Source organism: Xiphophorus maculatus, chromosome 7 (assembly GCF_002775205.1).
Source record: "Xiphophorus maculatus strain JP 163 A chromosome 7, X_maculatus-5.0-male, whole genome shotgun sequence".
Classification (NCBI taxonomy): domain Eukaryota; kingdom Metazoa; phylum Chordata; class Actinopteri; order Cyprinodontiformes; family Poeciliidae; genus Xiphophorus; species Xiphophorus maculatus.
The window spans coordinates 30,629,344-30,646,988 of NC_036449.1; the positions used below are offsets into that span (position 1 = coordinate 30,629,344).

Genomic DNA, 17,645 nt, shown 5'->3' on the forward strand with positions numbered 1-17,645 from the left:
GCATAAAAACAGTTAAATTGCATATTTTTAAATGTTTGAGTACATTTATTAGATAATTCAATAAAGTATTGTACAGAATCTTAGTATTCTACAGAAATTAGAATGAATCATGCAAGATCTGACAGACTTCAATATTACTCATTAACTGATTTGTGTTGGTCAATATGTTAAAGTTATTATTTTATGATTTCAAAATGAGATATAATGAATCTGAAGCAAACTTCGGTGTGGTTAAACATGCTTTCTAATTGCTTAAAATTCTCAGTTTACATGTTAAATAAAAACAGAACTATTTTCTTCATTTTTTGATACAAAGCACTCACTTTTCACATTGTGGGACAATAAAAATATATATGTTATATTCTACTCTTTGCTGTTTTGGCTCTAGAGTCACGGAACAGAGTATAGGGCAGCAGAATCGGGGACTGAAAACTTCGTCGGACCGGAGCCGGAAGTGTGAAGTTATTTGAGCGGACCCTGAACGAAAACACAATAAACCCGAGTAAAATGATGGATCATTTTTATTTCAAGCCTGTATATATTGGATACATATGAAATGTAAGACTTTGGTTCGTATTTCTGATACCCGGAGTAGCGGGAGAAATGAACATCTGGGGCATTTTTTTTTAGATTGATTTTTGTCGGAGTTAGCCGATGCTAACAGTAGAGCTACAAACTGTTGCTCAGATCGAACCAGTTGGATCCAGTTACATCCCATAAAGTTGCTTATCTGCGCCATGAATCCGTTTGGAAGTCCGCATGGAGGAGCTTTCCAGGCCCCCAGCAGCTCCGTGAAGTCCGGTCTGTTCCAAGGATTCGGGCAGCAGAATCCCAGCGGATCCCAGGGACAAAGTTTTCTCCAACCTCCTGCCTTCGGACAGCAGTCTGCTGCGCTTCAGCCTGCAGTGCAGGGTGGTTCCATTTTCGGACAACAATCTGTGGTGAACCAGCCTGCCCCTCAGGGTGGCTCCATCTTTGGGCTGCCGTCTGTTGTCAGTCAGCCCGGAGGTCAGGGTGGTTACATCTTCGGACAGCCATCAAATCAGCCAACAGCGCAAAGTGGTTCCATCTTCGGACAGTCATCTGCGGTGAATCAGGCATCAGCTCAGAGTGGGTCCGTTTTCGGACAGCACTCTGTTGTTAATCATCCTTCAGGACTAAGTGGTTCCATCTTCGGACAGACTACGGTAAATCAGCCTTCCGCTCCAAATGGATCCATTTTCGGACAGACGTCTGTTGTTAATCAGCCCGGCAATCAGAGTGGTTCCATATTCGGACAGCCACCAGCAACAAATCAGCCCGCAGCTCAGGTTGGTCCTGTTTTCGGACAGCAACCTGTTAATCAGAGTGGTTCCGTTTTCGGACAGCCATCCACGGCTACCCAGCCTGCTACTCAGAGTGGTTCCATTTTCGGACAACTATCCGCGGCTAATCAGCCTGCTACTCAGAGTGGTTCCATTTTCGGACAACTATCCGCGGCTAATCAGCCTGCTACTCAGAGTGGTTCCATTTTCGGACAGCCATCCACGGCTACCCAGCCTGCTACTCAGAGTGGTTCCATTTTCGGACAACTATCCGCGACTAATCAGCCTTCTACTCAGAGTGGTTCCATTTTCGGACAGCCGCCTGCCCAGACCCAGCCTCCCATGAGCAAGGCTCCAGCCTTTGGGCAGCCTCCTGTGGTAACCAGCAGCTCAGCTGCGGCTTTCGGACTCAACCAGAGCTCTGTGTTTGGACAGAGCCCCTCCTTCGTCCAACCATCTGCGTTCGGTCAGCGTTCAGCTTTGGGAAAGGCCCCTCCTGCTTTCGGGAGCCCTCTCAAACCGTCGAGCTCCACCGCCTCCAACCCCTCATTTGTGCAGCCGGCCTCCAGCTTGTTCAGCGCCCCTCAGAATGTGAACCAGAACCGGGGGTTTGGACCTCCAGAGTTTAGCTTCAAGCCGCCCAACGAGGCCGTGTTCAAACCCATCTTCAGCGGCAGCCCGGAGCCGCCCAGTGGCCGGGGCCCGGCCCCCTCCGGCCCTTCTGCTGGCTTCTCCCAGCCGGCCGCACCCCCCTCTGGCCCAAACCCGCCATCAGGCGGTGGCAGCGGCGGCCCTCGGTTCTCCTTCACCAACCCGGTGGCCCCGCCGGGCCCCAGCTCCACGGCAGAGCCGTCCTCCTTCAGCTTCACCCCGAGCTCCATGCAGACCCAGCCCTCGCCGTTCCCCTCGTTCATCAGCCCCCCCGCCTTCGGCAACCCTAAGTCCAAGTTTGGCCCTGAAGATAAGGTGGCCCCGGAGCCCAACTTTGCTCGGCTCAGCAAAGCTGCCAAGAGGAAGGACGACCCGGCCGCCAGCGGCCCCGAGAAGCCGGGCGGCGAGGACGACGCCCCCGTGCCGCCGGACGTCGACTCGCCCAGACACCCCGCCAAGAGGCCGGTGGTGAGGGCCCGGGGCATCGCAGGGGGCCTGTTTCGCCAGGCGATGATCGGGATCCGGAAGGAGCAGAGCAACCCGGTGAGGAGAGAGGCCCCGAAGGAGCCACTGAGGCCCCCCGCCGCTCTGGGGCCCCCTGCTGGGGGCCCCGTTGAGAGGCCGTCCCTGGTCCTGGAGGAGTCAGAGGAAACTCAGGGAGACGAACCGCCGGCCAAGACTCTCACAGCGCCGGCGCTGAGCAGAGACACTGCAGAGAAACCAGAAGATTCAGGTCAGAATATTAATATTTAATAAAAATAACAGAATTGATCAATACATGATAGGACGGATCAATACTTGATAGGACGGATCAATACTTCTGCCTCAATAACTCCAGATTTTCCCTCAGGGCAGGATAAGCCTGGCGGGCCACCAGGCTGAGTGTTACTTATTTATTTAAATCTTTCTAAAATGTTTACTTTTTCTAAGACTTTGTAATTATCGGTGATATTTTCAAATTTCCTGTCAACTTCAGACATTTTTTAGCTCAAACACACGACAGACCGCTGGATGGATGAATGAATGAATGAATGAATGAATGAATGAATGGATTAATGAATGGATGAATGAATGAATGGATTAATGAATGGATGAGTAACTGCTCTACCTCCCAACCACCGCCTGGTTGGATGAGCAACAACAACAACAATAATAATGTTTAGACAATAATCAGGATTTAAAACGCTCTTTCTGTAAAACTGTCCAGTTTTTAACCAATTGAAATAATCCTGGTTATTTAAAAACAAATTCTTTGTTTTATTGTCGATATTTTCTACTGTTCTGTACTTTATAAAGCTGCTCATCCACCTCCTTTGCTTTTGCTGCTCCTCTGTCTCCTGTGGCCTAGTTAAAACAAAACGTCTCCCTCCTCTGCAGGCCCGTCTGACCCTTTGACCTCAGCCTCCGAGGCGTTGACCCCTGTGGGCCGTGGGCCCCGCAGGGACAGCATGGACAGCCTGAGCGGAGTGTCTCCCAGCGATCTGACCACCATCATGGTCAGGAACGTCCCTCCAAGCCTCAACAAGAAGGACGTGATCCAGAAGCATTTCGCTCGTTTCGGGAAAGTGGGTAAAATCGTCTGCCGGCCCAACAAGAACCAGGCCGTGGTCCACTTCGACGACCACGTGAGTCGCTGCTCTCACTTCGTCTCAGCTGGTTCTGTGTCGACTCGTACATCCGAGTCAGACGTTTCCTCCTGACATGTATGTGGAATCGGGTTTTAATTAGGACAGAAATGATTAATCAATTGTTGAAATAATACATTAGTGATTTATTAATTGTTAACTGACTCTAAAAAAGGCCAATTTCTAAAAGAACAACAGACTCAGAGCCGTAATGAAGCCAAAGCAGAAAGTAGAAACTGTGATGTTCCTGCTGAGCTGCAGGCGTTCAGACGTTCACTAAAGGCTTATAGTTTCTGTATTCTAGGAAGTAACATGTTTATTATTTAAAAAAGAGTTTAACTTTCTGTTTATTTGCATGTCATATTTTTCTAATATTGCATGAAATAAGTTTAAATGATTAAATGAGAAATCTGCAGAATGTTTCAGGTATGTTTACAGATTAATCACCAGAACAATTGATTAATCGATTATTCTGGTGATTAATCGATAGAAGAATCGTTAGTTGTAGCCCTACTCTTAATGATTTATTTTAAACGTTCTTTGTACAAACTGAGTAAAAATCTTACTGGTTTTGTTGGGAGTAGTGATGGTTTTCTGACAGGAACAGGAAACTGCTCAGTGCTGCAGCCTGGTGGTGAAGACGAGCCACAGCAGCCATGCAGTTCATCTCATCTTGTTTTGTCTTTAAGGCTTCGGCTGCTAAAGCGAAGCGGAGAGGGAAGGTTCTGCACCGACACGAGCTGCTGCTGCTCTGGCAGAAGAAGAAACAAAGTGAGCAGAACTTCAGTATTTAAAGCTTAAAGTCCATTTAATGATCCGTTGAATTTTAGGTTGTTAAAATTCTTGTGCTGTTTATTTATTCGGTCTGAACAAAACTGTCTGTTAATTCATCATTTTAACAACTTTTCCACCAAAATATCTGTTAGTTTGATGGTTGAGCTCAATTTCATCGATTTAAAAATGGCCTTGATGATGGTTTGTTTTGGATTGAGGTCATTCAGAGATCAGATTATTGTTATTAATTTGAATAAAAGTGGGTTTATGGAGAGTTTTTGTCTCCTTCAGGTCCTGAAGACAAAGGCAGCAGAGCGCCAGCAGAACCCGACCAAACCGCAGCAGAAAGTCCTAAAGCGGAGGAGCCGAAGCCGGGTTGTTCTCCTCTCAGACGGCCGACCCTGATGCCTCCGGTGCTGGGCGGCCACGCCTCCTTCAGGCAGAGGTAGGTTCGTCTGAACGGATCAGAACCGGTTCCGTCTGGGTTCGGCTGCAGCTCTGCGTCTCGCCTCCTGCAGCTCTCCGGTGAGGAGGCCGTCTCCAGCCAAGCTGCTGCCGTTTGACTCGGAGCCTCATAAGGAGAACGTCGCCGAGTCCCAGGGGTCGGAGCGTCTCGTCCCGTCCTCCCTGGTCCACCTGGTCGGACAGGTCGCCGAGACCGCAGAGGACAAGTACCGTCTCCTGGAGCAGAGAGACAAAGTCCTGCGTCAAGGTGAGGACGATGTCTGTCTGTCTGCTGCAGCTGCAAACGCCTCTGAAAACCTGACCGTCCCGTCCTCGTGTCCCTCAGGACGACCCAAGAGGACGGACCTGGACCTGTCCAAGGTGTTTGTGGGGACGTGTCCGGACATGTGTCCAGAGAAGGAGAGGTACATGAGGGAGACACGGAACCAGCTCAGCGTGTACGAGGTGGTCCAGAACACGGAGGTGGTAAGAACCTGAAACATTCTGCCGGCCGGCATCTGATCCCAGTCCGAACTGATCCAAATAGTTTCTGATCATCTCTTGAAGATTCAGGAGATGTTTCAGTGAAGAACTTTGTCTCTTTCTCTTAAACATTTGTTTCCAGACTCATTTAGCTGTTTAATTTGCACAGTAATGGAAATGTTTGTATTCATATGTGAGTTGATGTTGAAGCCAGACGTCCAGGGATCCTGTGGAAACCTTCATCCAGAAGGAACTGGTCTGTTCTGCTCCCACCAGGTGGATCATGCAGCTGCTATAAAGGAGTACAGCCGCTCCTCGGCCGACCAGGAGGAGCCTCTTCCTCACGAGCTGCGGCCCCTCCCGGTGCTCAGCATGACCATGGACTACCTGGTGACCCAGATCATGGACCGGGGTCCGGACAGCCACAGAGACTGGTACGACTTTGTGTGGAACCGAACCCGAGGCATTCGCAAGGTAAGCGTCAGAGCGGCGACGTCCAGCAGATTCCCGCACGGCGGCGGTTTGACGGTCCCGCTGTGCTCAGGACATCACCCAGCAGCGGCTCTGCTGCCCCCACACCGTGTCGCTGATCGAGAAATGCACCAGGTTCCACGTTCACTGCGCCCACCACCTCTGCGAGCAGCACATGTCGTCCTTCGACGCCAAGATCAACAACGAGAACATGACCAAGTGTCTGCAGAGTCTGAAGGAAATGTACGAGGATCTGGCGACGCAGCAGACGTTCTGCCCCCTGGAGGCCGAGTTCCGCCAGTACAGCGTCCTGCTGAAGCTCAACGACGGCGACATCCTGCGGTCAGTCGCTCTGAGACCTCAGCCTGCTGCAGCGCCGCGGCCTGAAACCAACCGTTATATTAGTAATCCATTACTCTGTTGGTTAGGATTAATCAGTTATTCTGACAATCAGTTACTACGGTGATTAATTGGCTATTAAGATTATAAAAATTTTCTGCCATGTTTTTATTGAACCACTTCAGTGTTTTTTATGCAATATTTTAAATACGTTAAAGATTCAGATAAACAAATAATACAATTCTTTTTTAAATAAGAAAATATTTTTTTTTGCCTAAGTAGCGCTCCTTTAGTGAACACTTGAACTTTTGAATCAAAGATGGATCCGCAGCTAAAAAACTTTTTGTAACTTCAATAAAAAATATTTATAAAGCTTTTTTAAATCTTAAATCCATAATGTTTATAACTAAAGCTCTGTGTTGTTTTTTCACCAAATTGCCTTTTTTAGTTTTTGTTAATCGATTGCTAATTTAATTGATGATTTAATTAATCATAATTAATCGTTTCCTGAAACAACTGGATCAGAACCGCCTTCAGGTTTCCCCCCATTCTGACCGATAAGTCCAGGCCGGACGCCGTCGTTCCTCACGGCGTTTTGACGACTTCCTGTCCCCACAGGGAGGTGCAGCAGTTCCGCGACGAGGTCCGGAAATCTCCGGAGGTGAAGTTTGCGGTTCAAGCCTTCGCGGCCGTCAGCAGCAACAACTTTGTGCGCTTCTTCAAGCTGGTGAAAGGAGCTTCTTACCTGTCCAGCTGCCTGCTGCACCGATACTTCAACCAGGTGGGGAACCAACAGGAAACCTGCTGCTCATCACTTCCTGTTTGATTCTCTGACAAGAGGACGTTCAGTCAGTGCTGGTTTTTGGGTTTTAATCGTCCGGGCTGTGGTTCTGTTTGCAGGTCCGATCGAAGGCCCTGAAGGCCCTGATCACGGCTCACACCTTCGGCACGCGATCCACCCCGTTCCCCGTCGACGACATCGTCCGCATGTTGATGTTCCGCAGTGCGTCTGAAGCAACGGACTTCGTCCAGCAGTACGGCCTCAACGTCAACGACGGGTGAGGCGGCTTGACCTTCACAGAGGCTGTTTGGGTCGCGGTCCGGGTCGGTGAGTCTTTGACGGAGGAACGTTCTGTGCGGTTCTCCTCAGGCTGGTGGAGCTGAGTCGGAACTTCCAGGAGCCGGAGCTCCCGCTGTCCCTGAAGAGGTCAGAGGTCATCCTGTCCAAGAAGGCGCCGCTGATCGGGGAGGTGGTAAACGGAGGTCGGGTCCCCGACCCGCCGCAGCACCGTCCCGTCTGCAGCTTCGACTCCTACAACAGATACAGAGGAGACGGGCTGCTGGCGGAGCCCGGCTACGGATACGTTAACCCCCGAGGCGCCGGGGCCGCACAGACTGGTACTTCCTGCTCACTTCCTGCTCACTTCCTGGTTCTGATTATCAATATCTCAGTCAGGCAAAAAGTTCATCTATGGAACTTTCCCAGGATTTGCTCTTTAATTTTGGTTTTCTAATTTATTGATTCACCGTTTTGGTCCCATCGATTCGTTATCAGCTCGTGTTTCTGATGAAACAGAAACTGGGTCAGGAAGTCCAGTAAGACTTTAAGAAAGTTCACCATCCGACTGGATTCATGGCTCGTCTAAGACAATTTAGCATTTTTTTGTTTTTTTTTTCCTCTTCAAATAAATCAGTTTTTTGGGACGAAACAGGAAAAAAAAAAAAAGTTTGAAAACCTTCATAAGTTCAAGACGGTTTAATATTTTCTGTCATAATTCCATAAATAATTCTGCATTAAATGAATGCTGATCGGTTCAGAACGGTAAATCACGTGAATGTTTTCTGGTTCCAGCTGACAGCGTTGTGGTTTCCTCCCCGCCGCGCGTCGAGGTGCCGCCGCCACCGCCGGTCATCGTTCCCGACGCTCCGGCTGAGACCGGAGAGCCGTTCCCGCCGGCGGCTCCCATCTTCCAGCCGATCGCTCCGCCTGAACCTACCAAACCTCCGTCACCTCCACCCAAACCCCAGCCGCTCTACAGCGAGGAGGTGGGAGGCAGCCGGCAGACTCTGCCGTCCGCCATCTTGGTTCTGTGCTGACGTTCTGCTGCGTTGTGTTCCAGGATGTCCTGGCGGCGGCGGAGGCGCTGCTGGAGGAAGTGGTGGAGGCCGAAGTCAGAGCGCTCGCTGACGGAGGCGCCAGCTACGCCAGAGCAGCCCTGCGGTAAGCTAGCGCTCAGCGTTTGGTTCTGCGCGTCAGGCGGACGCTTCGATGATCTGTGATGGTGTTCACGCAGGGAGAGCGAGGCGCAGCTGGAGGTTGTGGTGCAGGAGGTGTTGGAGCAGATGATGACGGAGGTTTCAGCGTCAGAGATCCAGCTGGAGCAGGAGCGGCTCGCTGAGGAGCGGCGCAGACTGGAGGAGGCCAGGTCGGTTCCCACAATGCACTGCAGGTCCCAACCCGACCTCCATCAGGACAGGGGGACCCCGCTGGATGTTTCTACGTTTTCCGCTCTGTGTCCATGTTTCTGCGTTTCCTCTGCGTCTCAGGCGCCGTCAGGAGCGCCAAGCCTTCCTGGCCCAGTTCAGCTGCTCTCTCTGCTCAGAGGTCGTCCAGCAGGTCGTTGCTGAAGTCGTGAGGGAAACCGCCGCCGCCGAGATCCAGTAAGACTTCCTGAACCCGTTTGATAGACTGAAGACGTGGTGAAAAGGAAGTACACCCCTGGTTTAGTTCAGGTTTTTAGGACATCTGAAGACCAGCAGTGGGATTTTCAATCCAAAAACAGTTTTTCTGTTGAATGACTGAATAAATCGACGTTATATGAGGATTATTAACAGCAGGAATATTTCTAGGTTTTTATCTGTTCTTCCTCCATCAGATTGGATCAAAGTTTTTCTATCCGTTCATCTTTCTGGTCCTTCATGGAGCTTCTGTAGAAATGTGGAGGCTCACATTAGCGTTAGCTGCTACGTGTTGAGATGCTATTTCAGGCTTGAATAGCTTAGCTCATATGCTAACTCCTTTTAGTACAACTTAGTTTTTTTTTTTTACACTTTTTAACTTTGTTTTCATCCATTTAGATCCTAAAAGATGCAAAATTTTCTTTCTTTCCATCATAACTGATCAGGTTCTGATTAGAGCCGTTAGAACCGGCGGTAGAATCGTCTCGCTCAGATTTCACTTTTCCGTTTGTTGGATCTTTGAGCCGTTTTGTTTTTCCAGGGTGGCTGTGGCTGAGCAAGCCGAGCGTCTGGCCCGATGCAGCGATCAGATCTGCAGCAGCCTGATCGAGGAGACGTTGGCTGCAGACGTCGCTCAGCTAGCAGAGGATGTTCTGGAGGCTCAGCTGGAACGGATCCATAAGTTCATCAAAAGGTTGAAACGGATCAGAACGTCAGCGTAGAACCTGGATGAGTTTGGGCCTAGTTAAAGTTTTGCGTGAACCTCCAGGTGGAGCGATGTGGTCGCCGTCCGCCGCCAGCTGAAGCGTCAGATGAGGAGTTTTCCTGCGGCGCCGTGCTGCGTGGATCCTCGCTTCAAGCTGCGGGCCCTGGCCCCCAGCGCCCCCCAGAGGCCCTCCATGGCAGACCTGGCCCGGGGCCTGGTGGACCTGGGGAACGCCGGCGTGTTGACCGTGTCCAGCACCAGGTGGGTCCGTCCCGGCCTCGCCTTGCTGCGCCGCGGAGCGAGGCGAAGCTAAAACGGGTCTCCTGTTTGTTCAGGTTGCTGCGGATGCGCCGCGGCGCCGTCCACCAGATGAGGGTCCAGTCTTTCTACCAGCAGCTGCTGGAGTGAGTCCGGGTCCAATCGCTCCGAGGGTCGGGTCCTGAAGCAGAACTTTGACCCGGTTCTGGTGTTTCTCTCAGGGAGACGTGCTGGAAGCCGTTGGATCTGCCGGCGCTGGCCACGGAAAACGTCCCGAACCCGACGGACCGGATCTTCTGGAAGGTTCTGCTGCTGCTGCCCAGCGAACGGGAGGCCGGCCCGGCGGACCGGTGAGCAGGCCAGGCGGAACCGACCGATTAGTGATTGATTCATCTGTCAATCAGTCGGGACGATTAATCGGTTATTTTATCAATTACTCTGATGATTGATTATTAAATTCTGATGATTAATCGATGATCATTCTATCGATTATTTAGACAATTAATGGATTTTTTATCAATTGTTTTGACAGTCGCTAAAATTTAATATTCTATTGATTATTCTGACAATCAGTTTTTATTATGATTAAGTATTCTGTTAATTAATCGATTATTATGAAGATTAATCAAGATGAATAATTTGGTTTCATTGCTGCTCTGACTCTGTTCTTGTTTTTGTATCGTCTGTAAACTCAACAATTAATCAATTTCTTAAATTATTTGACAATAATTTAAAGAATCCATTAATCATGATTGATTGTTTCAGTACACGATAGTCTAAATATTCATTTATTGTGACATACTTTAGAGAAAATCTCTTAAGGCTGTAGAACCTCAGCATAATGCTGCCACCGCCGTGTTTCAGTGTTGGGACTGAAAACATCAGTTTATCCAGACAGGAGAAAAAATCCCACCAATCCAAACAGTTTTTAAAATCAAGCTAAAATCAAAGCAGACGTTCTGAATGAACCCGTTTGCTGCTGTCTGTGCTCAGGGTTCTGTCGGACTGGCTGGAGGTGAAACTCGGCGCCGACTCGGAGTCGGAGGAGCAGAGAGACGGGACGCTGAGGACGCTGCGTGTCTCCAACAGCCTGCAGGACAACGGACACAGAACTCACAAAGTCCACGTCACAGTGAAGGTCAGGTTAAAGGTCAGGGAGGAGGAGCTGGAAGGTGGAGATCAACTTTGTTCCCAGAGTCATTTTCTAGATTTATAGATTATTTTCAGTTGATTCCAAAGAAGAAAAACTGAATGAAACCTGGTTTTGCTCTTTAGAGCAGCAGATTGTAGTCGTGTCAGATTCCTGTGATCGGAGCGACCCGGCTCTGCTGAGCTTTCCTCCGTCTCTCCAGGCATCCAGAGGTCCGCTGACCGATGCCGGCCTGTCCGGAGCGGAGGAGCGCTGCGAGCTGCGCGGCGCCGCGGCCATCATGATGCTGCTGCCCCTCCTGCAGGCGGAGCAGGCGGAGCAGGACGTCCCTCTGCTCTCCGCCCTGCTGCAGCTCAAACAGCTGCAGCAGATCAGCAGCTGGAACTGCCCGCTGCCGCTGGTGGTCCTGGTGCCATGGCAACGGGGCGCTGCGGACGCCGAGAGGCTGGAAGAAGGTGATTCCTGGGAGATGACCCGCCATCGCTCCATCTGTTCACCCGTCTGCAACAGTCAGGGATCCGTCCAGTTCAGGGCTGAAACGATTAATCGTGATTAATCAGTTACTGAAATAATCATCAACTAATTTAGTAATCGATAAATTAATTGGAGACTTTGCTGGAAAAATGAAAACACTGAGAGCAGCAATAAGCAAAACTTAAAAACATTATTTGTCTTAAAAAAATTTTAGGCACCTTTTATTATCAATTATTAATCAGTTTATCCAAAAAATAATCAATAGATCAATCCTGCAGTATTGTTGTTTTTCACATGTTGATTTTTTAACTGCAGATTCTCCAAATGATCAGATGATCATTAAATGTTTAAAGAAAATTAATTATTTATTCATTTGAATCTTTTTATCTCATTATCAGAATAATCAATAATTCTGACATTTAATTAATTATTCTGATGATTAATTAATAAAAGGAGGCTGTTGCTGCATTTTAGGCAATAAAATGTTGATTTTCTTATTTAAAAAATGAATTTAAATATTTATTTTAGTCTTTTAATGTTTTTTCTAATATTGTGTGGAAAAAAGTTAAGTGGTGAAAAAGAAACTTGGAGAATGAGAAATTATTTTCTCGTCAAACTAATAACTAAATCAGTGGACCCCAACGTGGGTCCCTGAGGTCCCTGAGGGCCCTGAGGCCCCTGAGGTCCCTGAGGCCCCTGAGGTCCCTGAGGGCCCTGAGGTCCCTGAGGCCCCTGAGGTCCCTGAGGCCCCTGAGGGCCCTGAGGGCCCTGAGGCCCCTGAGGCCCCTGAGGGCCCGGCATCCTGCAGGTTCTGGTCTCTCTCTGGTTTAACTCACCGGATCCAATGATGGATCATTAGAGGCTGAAGGAGAACTTGGACCTGCTGAAAGGTTGTTGGTACCAGGGAGAGAACTAGAACCTGCAGGACGCCAGAACCTCAGGGGCCTCCAGGACCCACTTTGCACCCCCTGAACTAGATCAATGCTTGTTTGCTGTCCTGTTCCGGTCCGGTTCTGGTCCCGGTCCTGTTCTGGTCCGGTTCTGGTTGATTGGCCTGCTTGTCGTCATGGTTCTGGTCCGGTCCGGTCCGGTCCCTGCCTGCTTGTCATCACGGTTCTGTGTCTCTCAGCCCTGCAGCTCCAGGCTCTGATGGAGGAAGAGTTGATCTCAGACTTCCTGCTCGTCTTCATCCCAGACTCCACCAGCGACCTGCAGGGATCCCAGCAGGTAGAACCTAAAAGTCCTGCAGCGTTTCGGACCCGGACCTCCGGCTGCACCGTTTCTCCACCGGTTCTTCTCTCTGTCTCTGAGCAGCTGACCCGGGCCGTCCGCTGGCTGCTGGCCCGCCGCCCTCCGACCCCGCCGCTGTCCTGCCGGCCGCTGGTCCAGCTGGTCGAAGCCGCGCTGAGCCAGGAGTTCTGCCCCAGAGTTTACTCCAACCGGCAGAACCGGGCCGCCGCCCGGCTGCCCTGCCAGGGCCCGGCGCCGGCGGTCCGGCTGTACAACGCCGTCCTGACCCACGTGGCGGACAGAGTGGCGTCCCCGGAGCTGAGCTGCCTGTCATGGCCGCCTGCCGAGTTCAGCGAGCCGGAGACCCGAGAGTTCATCCCTCACCTGGGCTGGAACTCGCCGCTGCAGCTGGGCTGGCTGAGGACGGCGCTGCTCGGCCTGCAGCTGCCGGAGTGGGAGGAGCTTCCTGCTGCAGGTGGGACCAGACTGGAACCATTGATCCTGATTAATCGATTATTGAAGTGATCGCCAACTAGTTCAGTAATCAGTGAATCGTTAACTGGATTATACAAACTCTTAATAAACAATAATCCCAGATTAACCGTTTGCTGTTTCACATGTTGGTTTCAGGATTTTAGACTTTAAATAAACATTTATTTTTATTTACATTCTTATGTATCTATAAAATAATTTTAAAAAATTACATGATAAATCTCCAGAATGTGGCAGCTTTTTTATTCAATTAATCAATTGATTGTCAGAATAACTGATAGTCTAATTGTTTACTAATATAATGATTATCTGCAGAAGAGTGTGGATGAGGTCAGAGGTCAGGTTTAGGGTCACTAACTCTTCCTCCTCCTGTCAGACTCCTGGCCTGATCTCTGCGCCTCCATCTTTCGTTACGCCGCTCACATCCCAACTTCACGCCACAGTCAGCCGCTCCTCATGTCCCGGCTGGAGAACCTTCTGGAGCGGGTCCGACTGACGCCTCCACTCAGCCGGCGCCCCAGGCCCGGACTGACCCGGGGCGGCATCGGCCCGGGGGCGGCCTGCAGCCTGATTCCCTGGGACGACGTCGTCCTCATCTTCATCGACCACAAGCTGAAGGACTGGCAGCCAACTGGACCGCCTGCTGCTCCAGGTACCACTTCCAGAACCACCAGAACCTCCTGGAGGTTCTGTCTCCACTCTACTTCTAGACACAATCGTCTTCATCACTAATAACCATCAATAATGATAATAACCAGTCATCATCATCTTCATCAATAATCCTGCAGATTTTCTGAAGGTCTTTCAGAGTTAACTGGTTTTACTGGAATATATTTTAATGCTCCTCAACTCTGACCTTTGACCCCACCTCCTCTCTTAAACTGACAAGAAATTAATCAGGAAGTTTCATCAGTGATATATTTCCTACTGCGAGTTTCCCAACATAACCTCTGCTGTTGCTCTAACTGTTGCTCTAACTGTTGCTGTTGCTCTAATTGTTGCTGTTGCTCTAATTGTTGCTCTAATTGTTGCTGTTGCTCTAATTGTTGCTCTAATTGTTGCTGTTGCTCTAATTGTTGCTCTAATTGTTGCTGTTGCTCTAATTGTTGCTCTAATTGTTGCTGTTGCTCTAATTGTTGCTGTTGCTCTAACTGTTGCTGTTGCTCTAATTGTTGCTCTAATTGTTGCTGTTGCTCTAACTGTTGCTGTTGCTCTAATTGTTGCTCTAATTGTTGCTGTTGCTCTAACTGTTGCTCTAATTGTTGCTCTAACTGTTGCTCTAATTGTTGCTGTTGCTCTAATTGTTGCTGTTGCTCTAATTGTTGCTCTAATTGTTGCTGTTGCTCTAATTGTTGCTCTAATTGTTGCTGTTGCTCTAATTGTTGCTCTAATTGTTGCTGTTGCTCTAATTGTTGCTCTAATTGTTGCTCTAATTGTTGCTGTTGCTCTAATTGTTGCTCTAATTGTTGCTCTAATTGTTGCTCTAATTGTTGCTGTTGCTCTAATTGTTGCTCTAATTGTTGCTGTTGCTCTAATTGTTGCTCTAATTGTTGCTGTTGCTCTAATTGTTGCTCTAACTGTTGCTGTTGCTCTAACTGTTGCTCTAATTGTTGCTCTAATTGTTGCTGTTGCTCTAATTGTTGCTCTAATTGTTGCTGTTGCTCTAATTGTTGCTCTAATTGTTGCTGTTGCTCTAACTGTTGCTCTAATTGTTGCTGTTGCTCTAACTGTTGCTCTAATTGTTGCTCTAATTGTTGCTGTTGCTCTAACTGTTGCTCTAATTGTTGCTCTAATTGTTGCTCTAATTGTTGCTCTAATTGTTGCTCTCTGCTCCAGACTCGCTGACGGTGGACGGAGAGGTTCTGGTTTTCTTCCCCAGCGGTTCCCTGGACGGGTTCCGGCCTCCAGCTGAGTGGGTTCTGGCCGTGGATCGGACCCACAGGGAGACGCAGCAGGAGGAAGAGGAGAGGTGAGGAAGATGTTTCCTGGTTTCTCTCCTGACTCCTCGGCTGGTTTGATCTGATCTGGACTCGGTCGTTTGGACCTCAGTGTTTCTGAACATCAGGAGTGTCAACGTTTGTCCAGATGGAGACGTTTTATTTTTAAATTATAAATGAATATTTTCTTACAGTAGAAAATGATTCCATTCATTTTTAACAGGCTTTAACTCTGAAGCACCAAAATCTGTTTTGATTCAACTTGGTAAAGAAACAGGAAATGATTTTCCTGAGACCAAAATCCTGCTGGGAAAAATATTTATTTCTCACTGAGCTCAAAACAACTTCAGCTTTTTATTTATGATTTCTGCTTCCCTTTCTGACTTTATTTCATTAAAGTATTAAGTAAATATATTAAATGTTTAGGTAGAAAATAAAGAAAGTAACATTTTTGAACAGCACTGCTGCTGAAAAGAAAAGTTTTTAATTCTGCTGATTGATTTTATTTTTATAAAAATTAAAGCTAAACTTTAATTTTCCTGTGTTTTTGCTGTCAGATGGGCTCCGGCCCCCAGCGCTCTGCGTTCGGCTCCGGCCCTGAGGCAGAAGTTGTTCCACAGCCAGGTGGAGGCCCCTGGGGCCCCTGAGGACCCCGGGGCCCCAGCGCCTCGCCTGGATATCACACACACTCCCAGCGCAGAGGAGCTGCTGGCCCACAGAGTTCTGCAGAACCTGGAGGAGGAGAAGGCCGAGAGCAGGAGGTAGTCATGATGACACTCTGGTTCTGGTTCTGGTTCGGTTGACTCTTTAGTTTTCAGCGAGACCTTCCAGGAGGTTCTGTTTGGGTTTTCTGGTTCTAATCTGGTCGGATTGATCCGTGGATTAAAACGTTTATTCCTGTATTTCCTCTGATCTCCTCCATGTTATCCGTTCTGTCGTCATGGTAACGCTCTCTCTCCGCAGGAGTCTGGAGCAGCTGCAGCGCTGGCTGGACGGCGACCCGTTGGACCACCTGGCGACCCCGCTCTTCATCCCGTCCTCCACCCTGCTGTCCTCTCCGTCCACCATGCGGGTTTCTGCGCCCGCCGCCGCGCAGGTTCCCTCTTCTTCTTCTCTGGTCACGTTGCACACATCTTTAATATTTCATGGTTGATTTTTAAGTTTGTTGTCGTTTTGGTTTCCCAGAAACTGGAGACGGAGGAGCGAGTGGACGGAACGTCCCGGTCCAGAGCGTCTGGGTCCGGAGCGTCCCGGTCCGGGGTGTCCGGGTCCGGAGCGTCCCGGTCCGCGACGCCACCCGTCCCTCTGGCCCGGAGGCTGCAGGCGCTGCAGCAGCAGATTGTGGCGAGCAGAGAAGAAGAACAGACCTGCAGGCTGAAGCTCAGCGCCCTGCTGAGCATCGTGGACGACTGAAGATGATGAAGATGGATTTTTATTATCAGAAGAACTAAAATCAGGACTTTTATAAATATTTAGTTTTGTAGAGTCGGGTTCTTCTTGTCTTGGACTCCGATGATAAATAATGTGTTGGAATCGTTTTATTTTCATTCTGTTCAAATATTAAATAAATATTTTCATGTAAAACCTTCAGCTTGTTTGTGATTAAATCCTGGAGGAGGTCGAGGATCTGATTGGACGGCTCGGCTGTAGCCCCGCCCCCGAGCAGCTGAAGGCTGCTGGGAGATGCGGTTTCATCTGCAGAGCAGGAGCCGACCGGTGTTCTGGTTCTGGAGAGTCCGGTTCTGCAGTGAGTATTTCACATTTTACTCTGAACTTGACTGTTCTGGACCAGAACCGGGTCATGTGGTTCCCTCAGGCAGGAAGTAAATTTAATTTGAAGAAATATTGTTTCTATAATCTTATGTAAATGATTCAGATTTGACATAAGACTGAATATTGTAATAATGTTTTAAAGCCATTTAAATTAAAACTTGGTTTTAATTGTTATTTAAAATATTTTAGTTCAACAAAAGGAAAACTTGATCTATTGGACTGAGATCCTGTTTTGTTTTACAGAAAAAAGCTGTAATAATTATTACTAGAAAACATTACAGTCATTAAATACATTATTTTATCATTTCAAAATATTTAAAGTCTATGACATCGTTGACTTTAATATTTTATTGTTTATGTTTAAGACTCAATAAAACATGTTATTTTCTGACATCCCAGTCAGTTTTGGTTGTTTTGTTCCAGTTTGAAGGAACGATCTGCCTCCAGCCAAAACAGATTCATATACATATTTAAGAGATTGACAAAAGTTTTTTTTAAAGAAATATGAAATGGCATAATGTGAATCCATAAAAACAGTTTGAGTTCATGTTTTTGTTTTTGTTAATCCTTATTGTTTGAATATATTTCTGGTTCAAAGGGCAGATATGAGATTTTTTTTCTTCTTTCTGCTGCCTTTCATCTCATTAATTAGTTTTTTCCTCTTTATCTATTGTCGATTTGTTTTTAATTAAATTCATAAATATCTAATAACTTCAATCAGGGCTCTGTATAGTTTAAAGAGGAAAAACAAATCTGAGTTGAAATGTAAAGGTTTATTGCTGAACAAGAACTTCAAGATGACAGAGGAAAACAATTTCAACTTAACTATATAACATGAATGCAGAGAAAACTGAA

The 17,645-nt window shown here is 48.2% G+C and overlaps 1 protein-coding gene across 1 annotated transcript; it reads left to right on the plus strand.

The window, feature by feature from the left end:
• Positions 1–444: 444 nt before the first annotated feature.
• On the plus strand, positions 445–16,747 carry mcm3ap (minichromosome maintenance complex component 3 associated protein). The gene is made up of 28 exons (XM_023336678.1): positions 445–2,688; positions 3,333–3,580; positions 4,270–4,351; positions 4,646–4,799; positions 4,873–5,066; positions 5,145–5,284; positions 5,558–5,755; positions 5,826–6,094; positions 6,710–6,872; positions 6,992–7,149; positions 7,242–7,489; positions 7,944–8,137; positions 8,212–8,312; positions 8,386–8,517; positions 8,639–8,752; positions 9,312–9,464; positions 9,540–9,737; positions 9,812–9,880; positions 9,956–10,084; positions 10,728–10,872; positions 11,087–11,339; positions 12,488–12,585; positions 12,673–13,063; positions 13,457–13,732; positions 14,917–15,049; positions 15,575–15,778; positions 15,981–16,113; positions 16,203–16,747. Exons 1-28 carry the CDS (start codon positions 738–740, stop codon positions 16,428–16,430), a joined length of 6,756 nt encoding a protein of 2,251 aa, XP_023192446.1. The 5' UTR covers positions 445–737; the 3' UTR covers positions 16,431–16,747.
• Positions 16,748–17,645: the final 898 nt, after the last annotated feature.

Excerpts from the sequence above, each read along its gene's own strand:
- mcm3ap (XM_023336678.1), top strand. The coding sequence starts at position 738 with ATGAATCCGTTTGGAAGTCCGCATGGAGGAGCTTTCCAGGCCCCCAGC. Across the intron at positions 8,313-8,385 it reads TACGCCAGAGCAGCCCTGCG|GGAGAGCGAGGCGCAGCTGG; the intron begins GTAAGCTAGCGC and ends GTGTTCACGCAG. Across the intron at positions 9,881-9,955 it reads TTCTACCAGCAGCTGCTGGA|GGAGACGTGCTGGAAGCCGT; the intron begins GTGAGTCCGGGT and ends TGTTTCTCTCAG.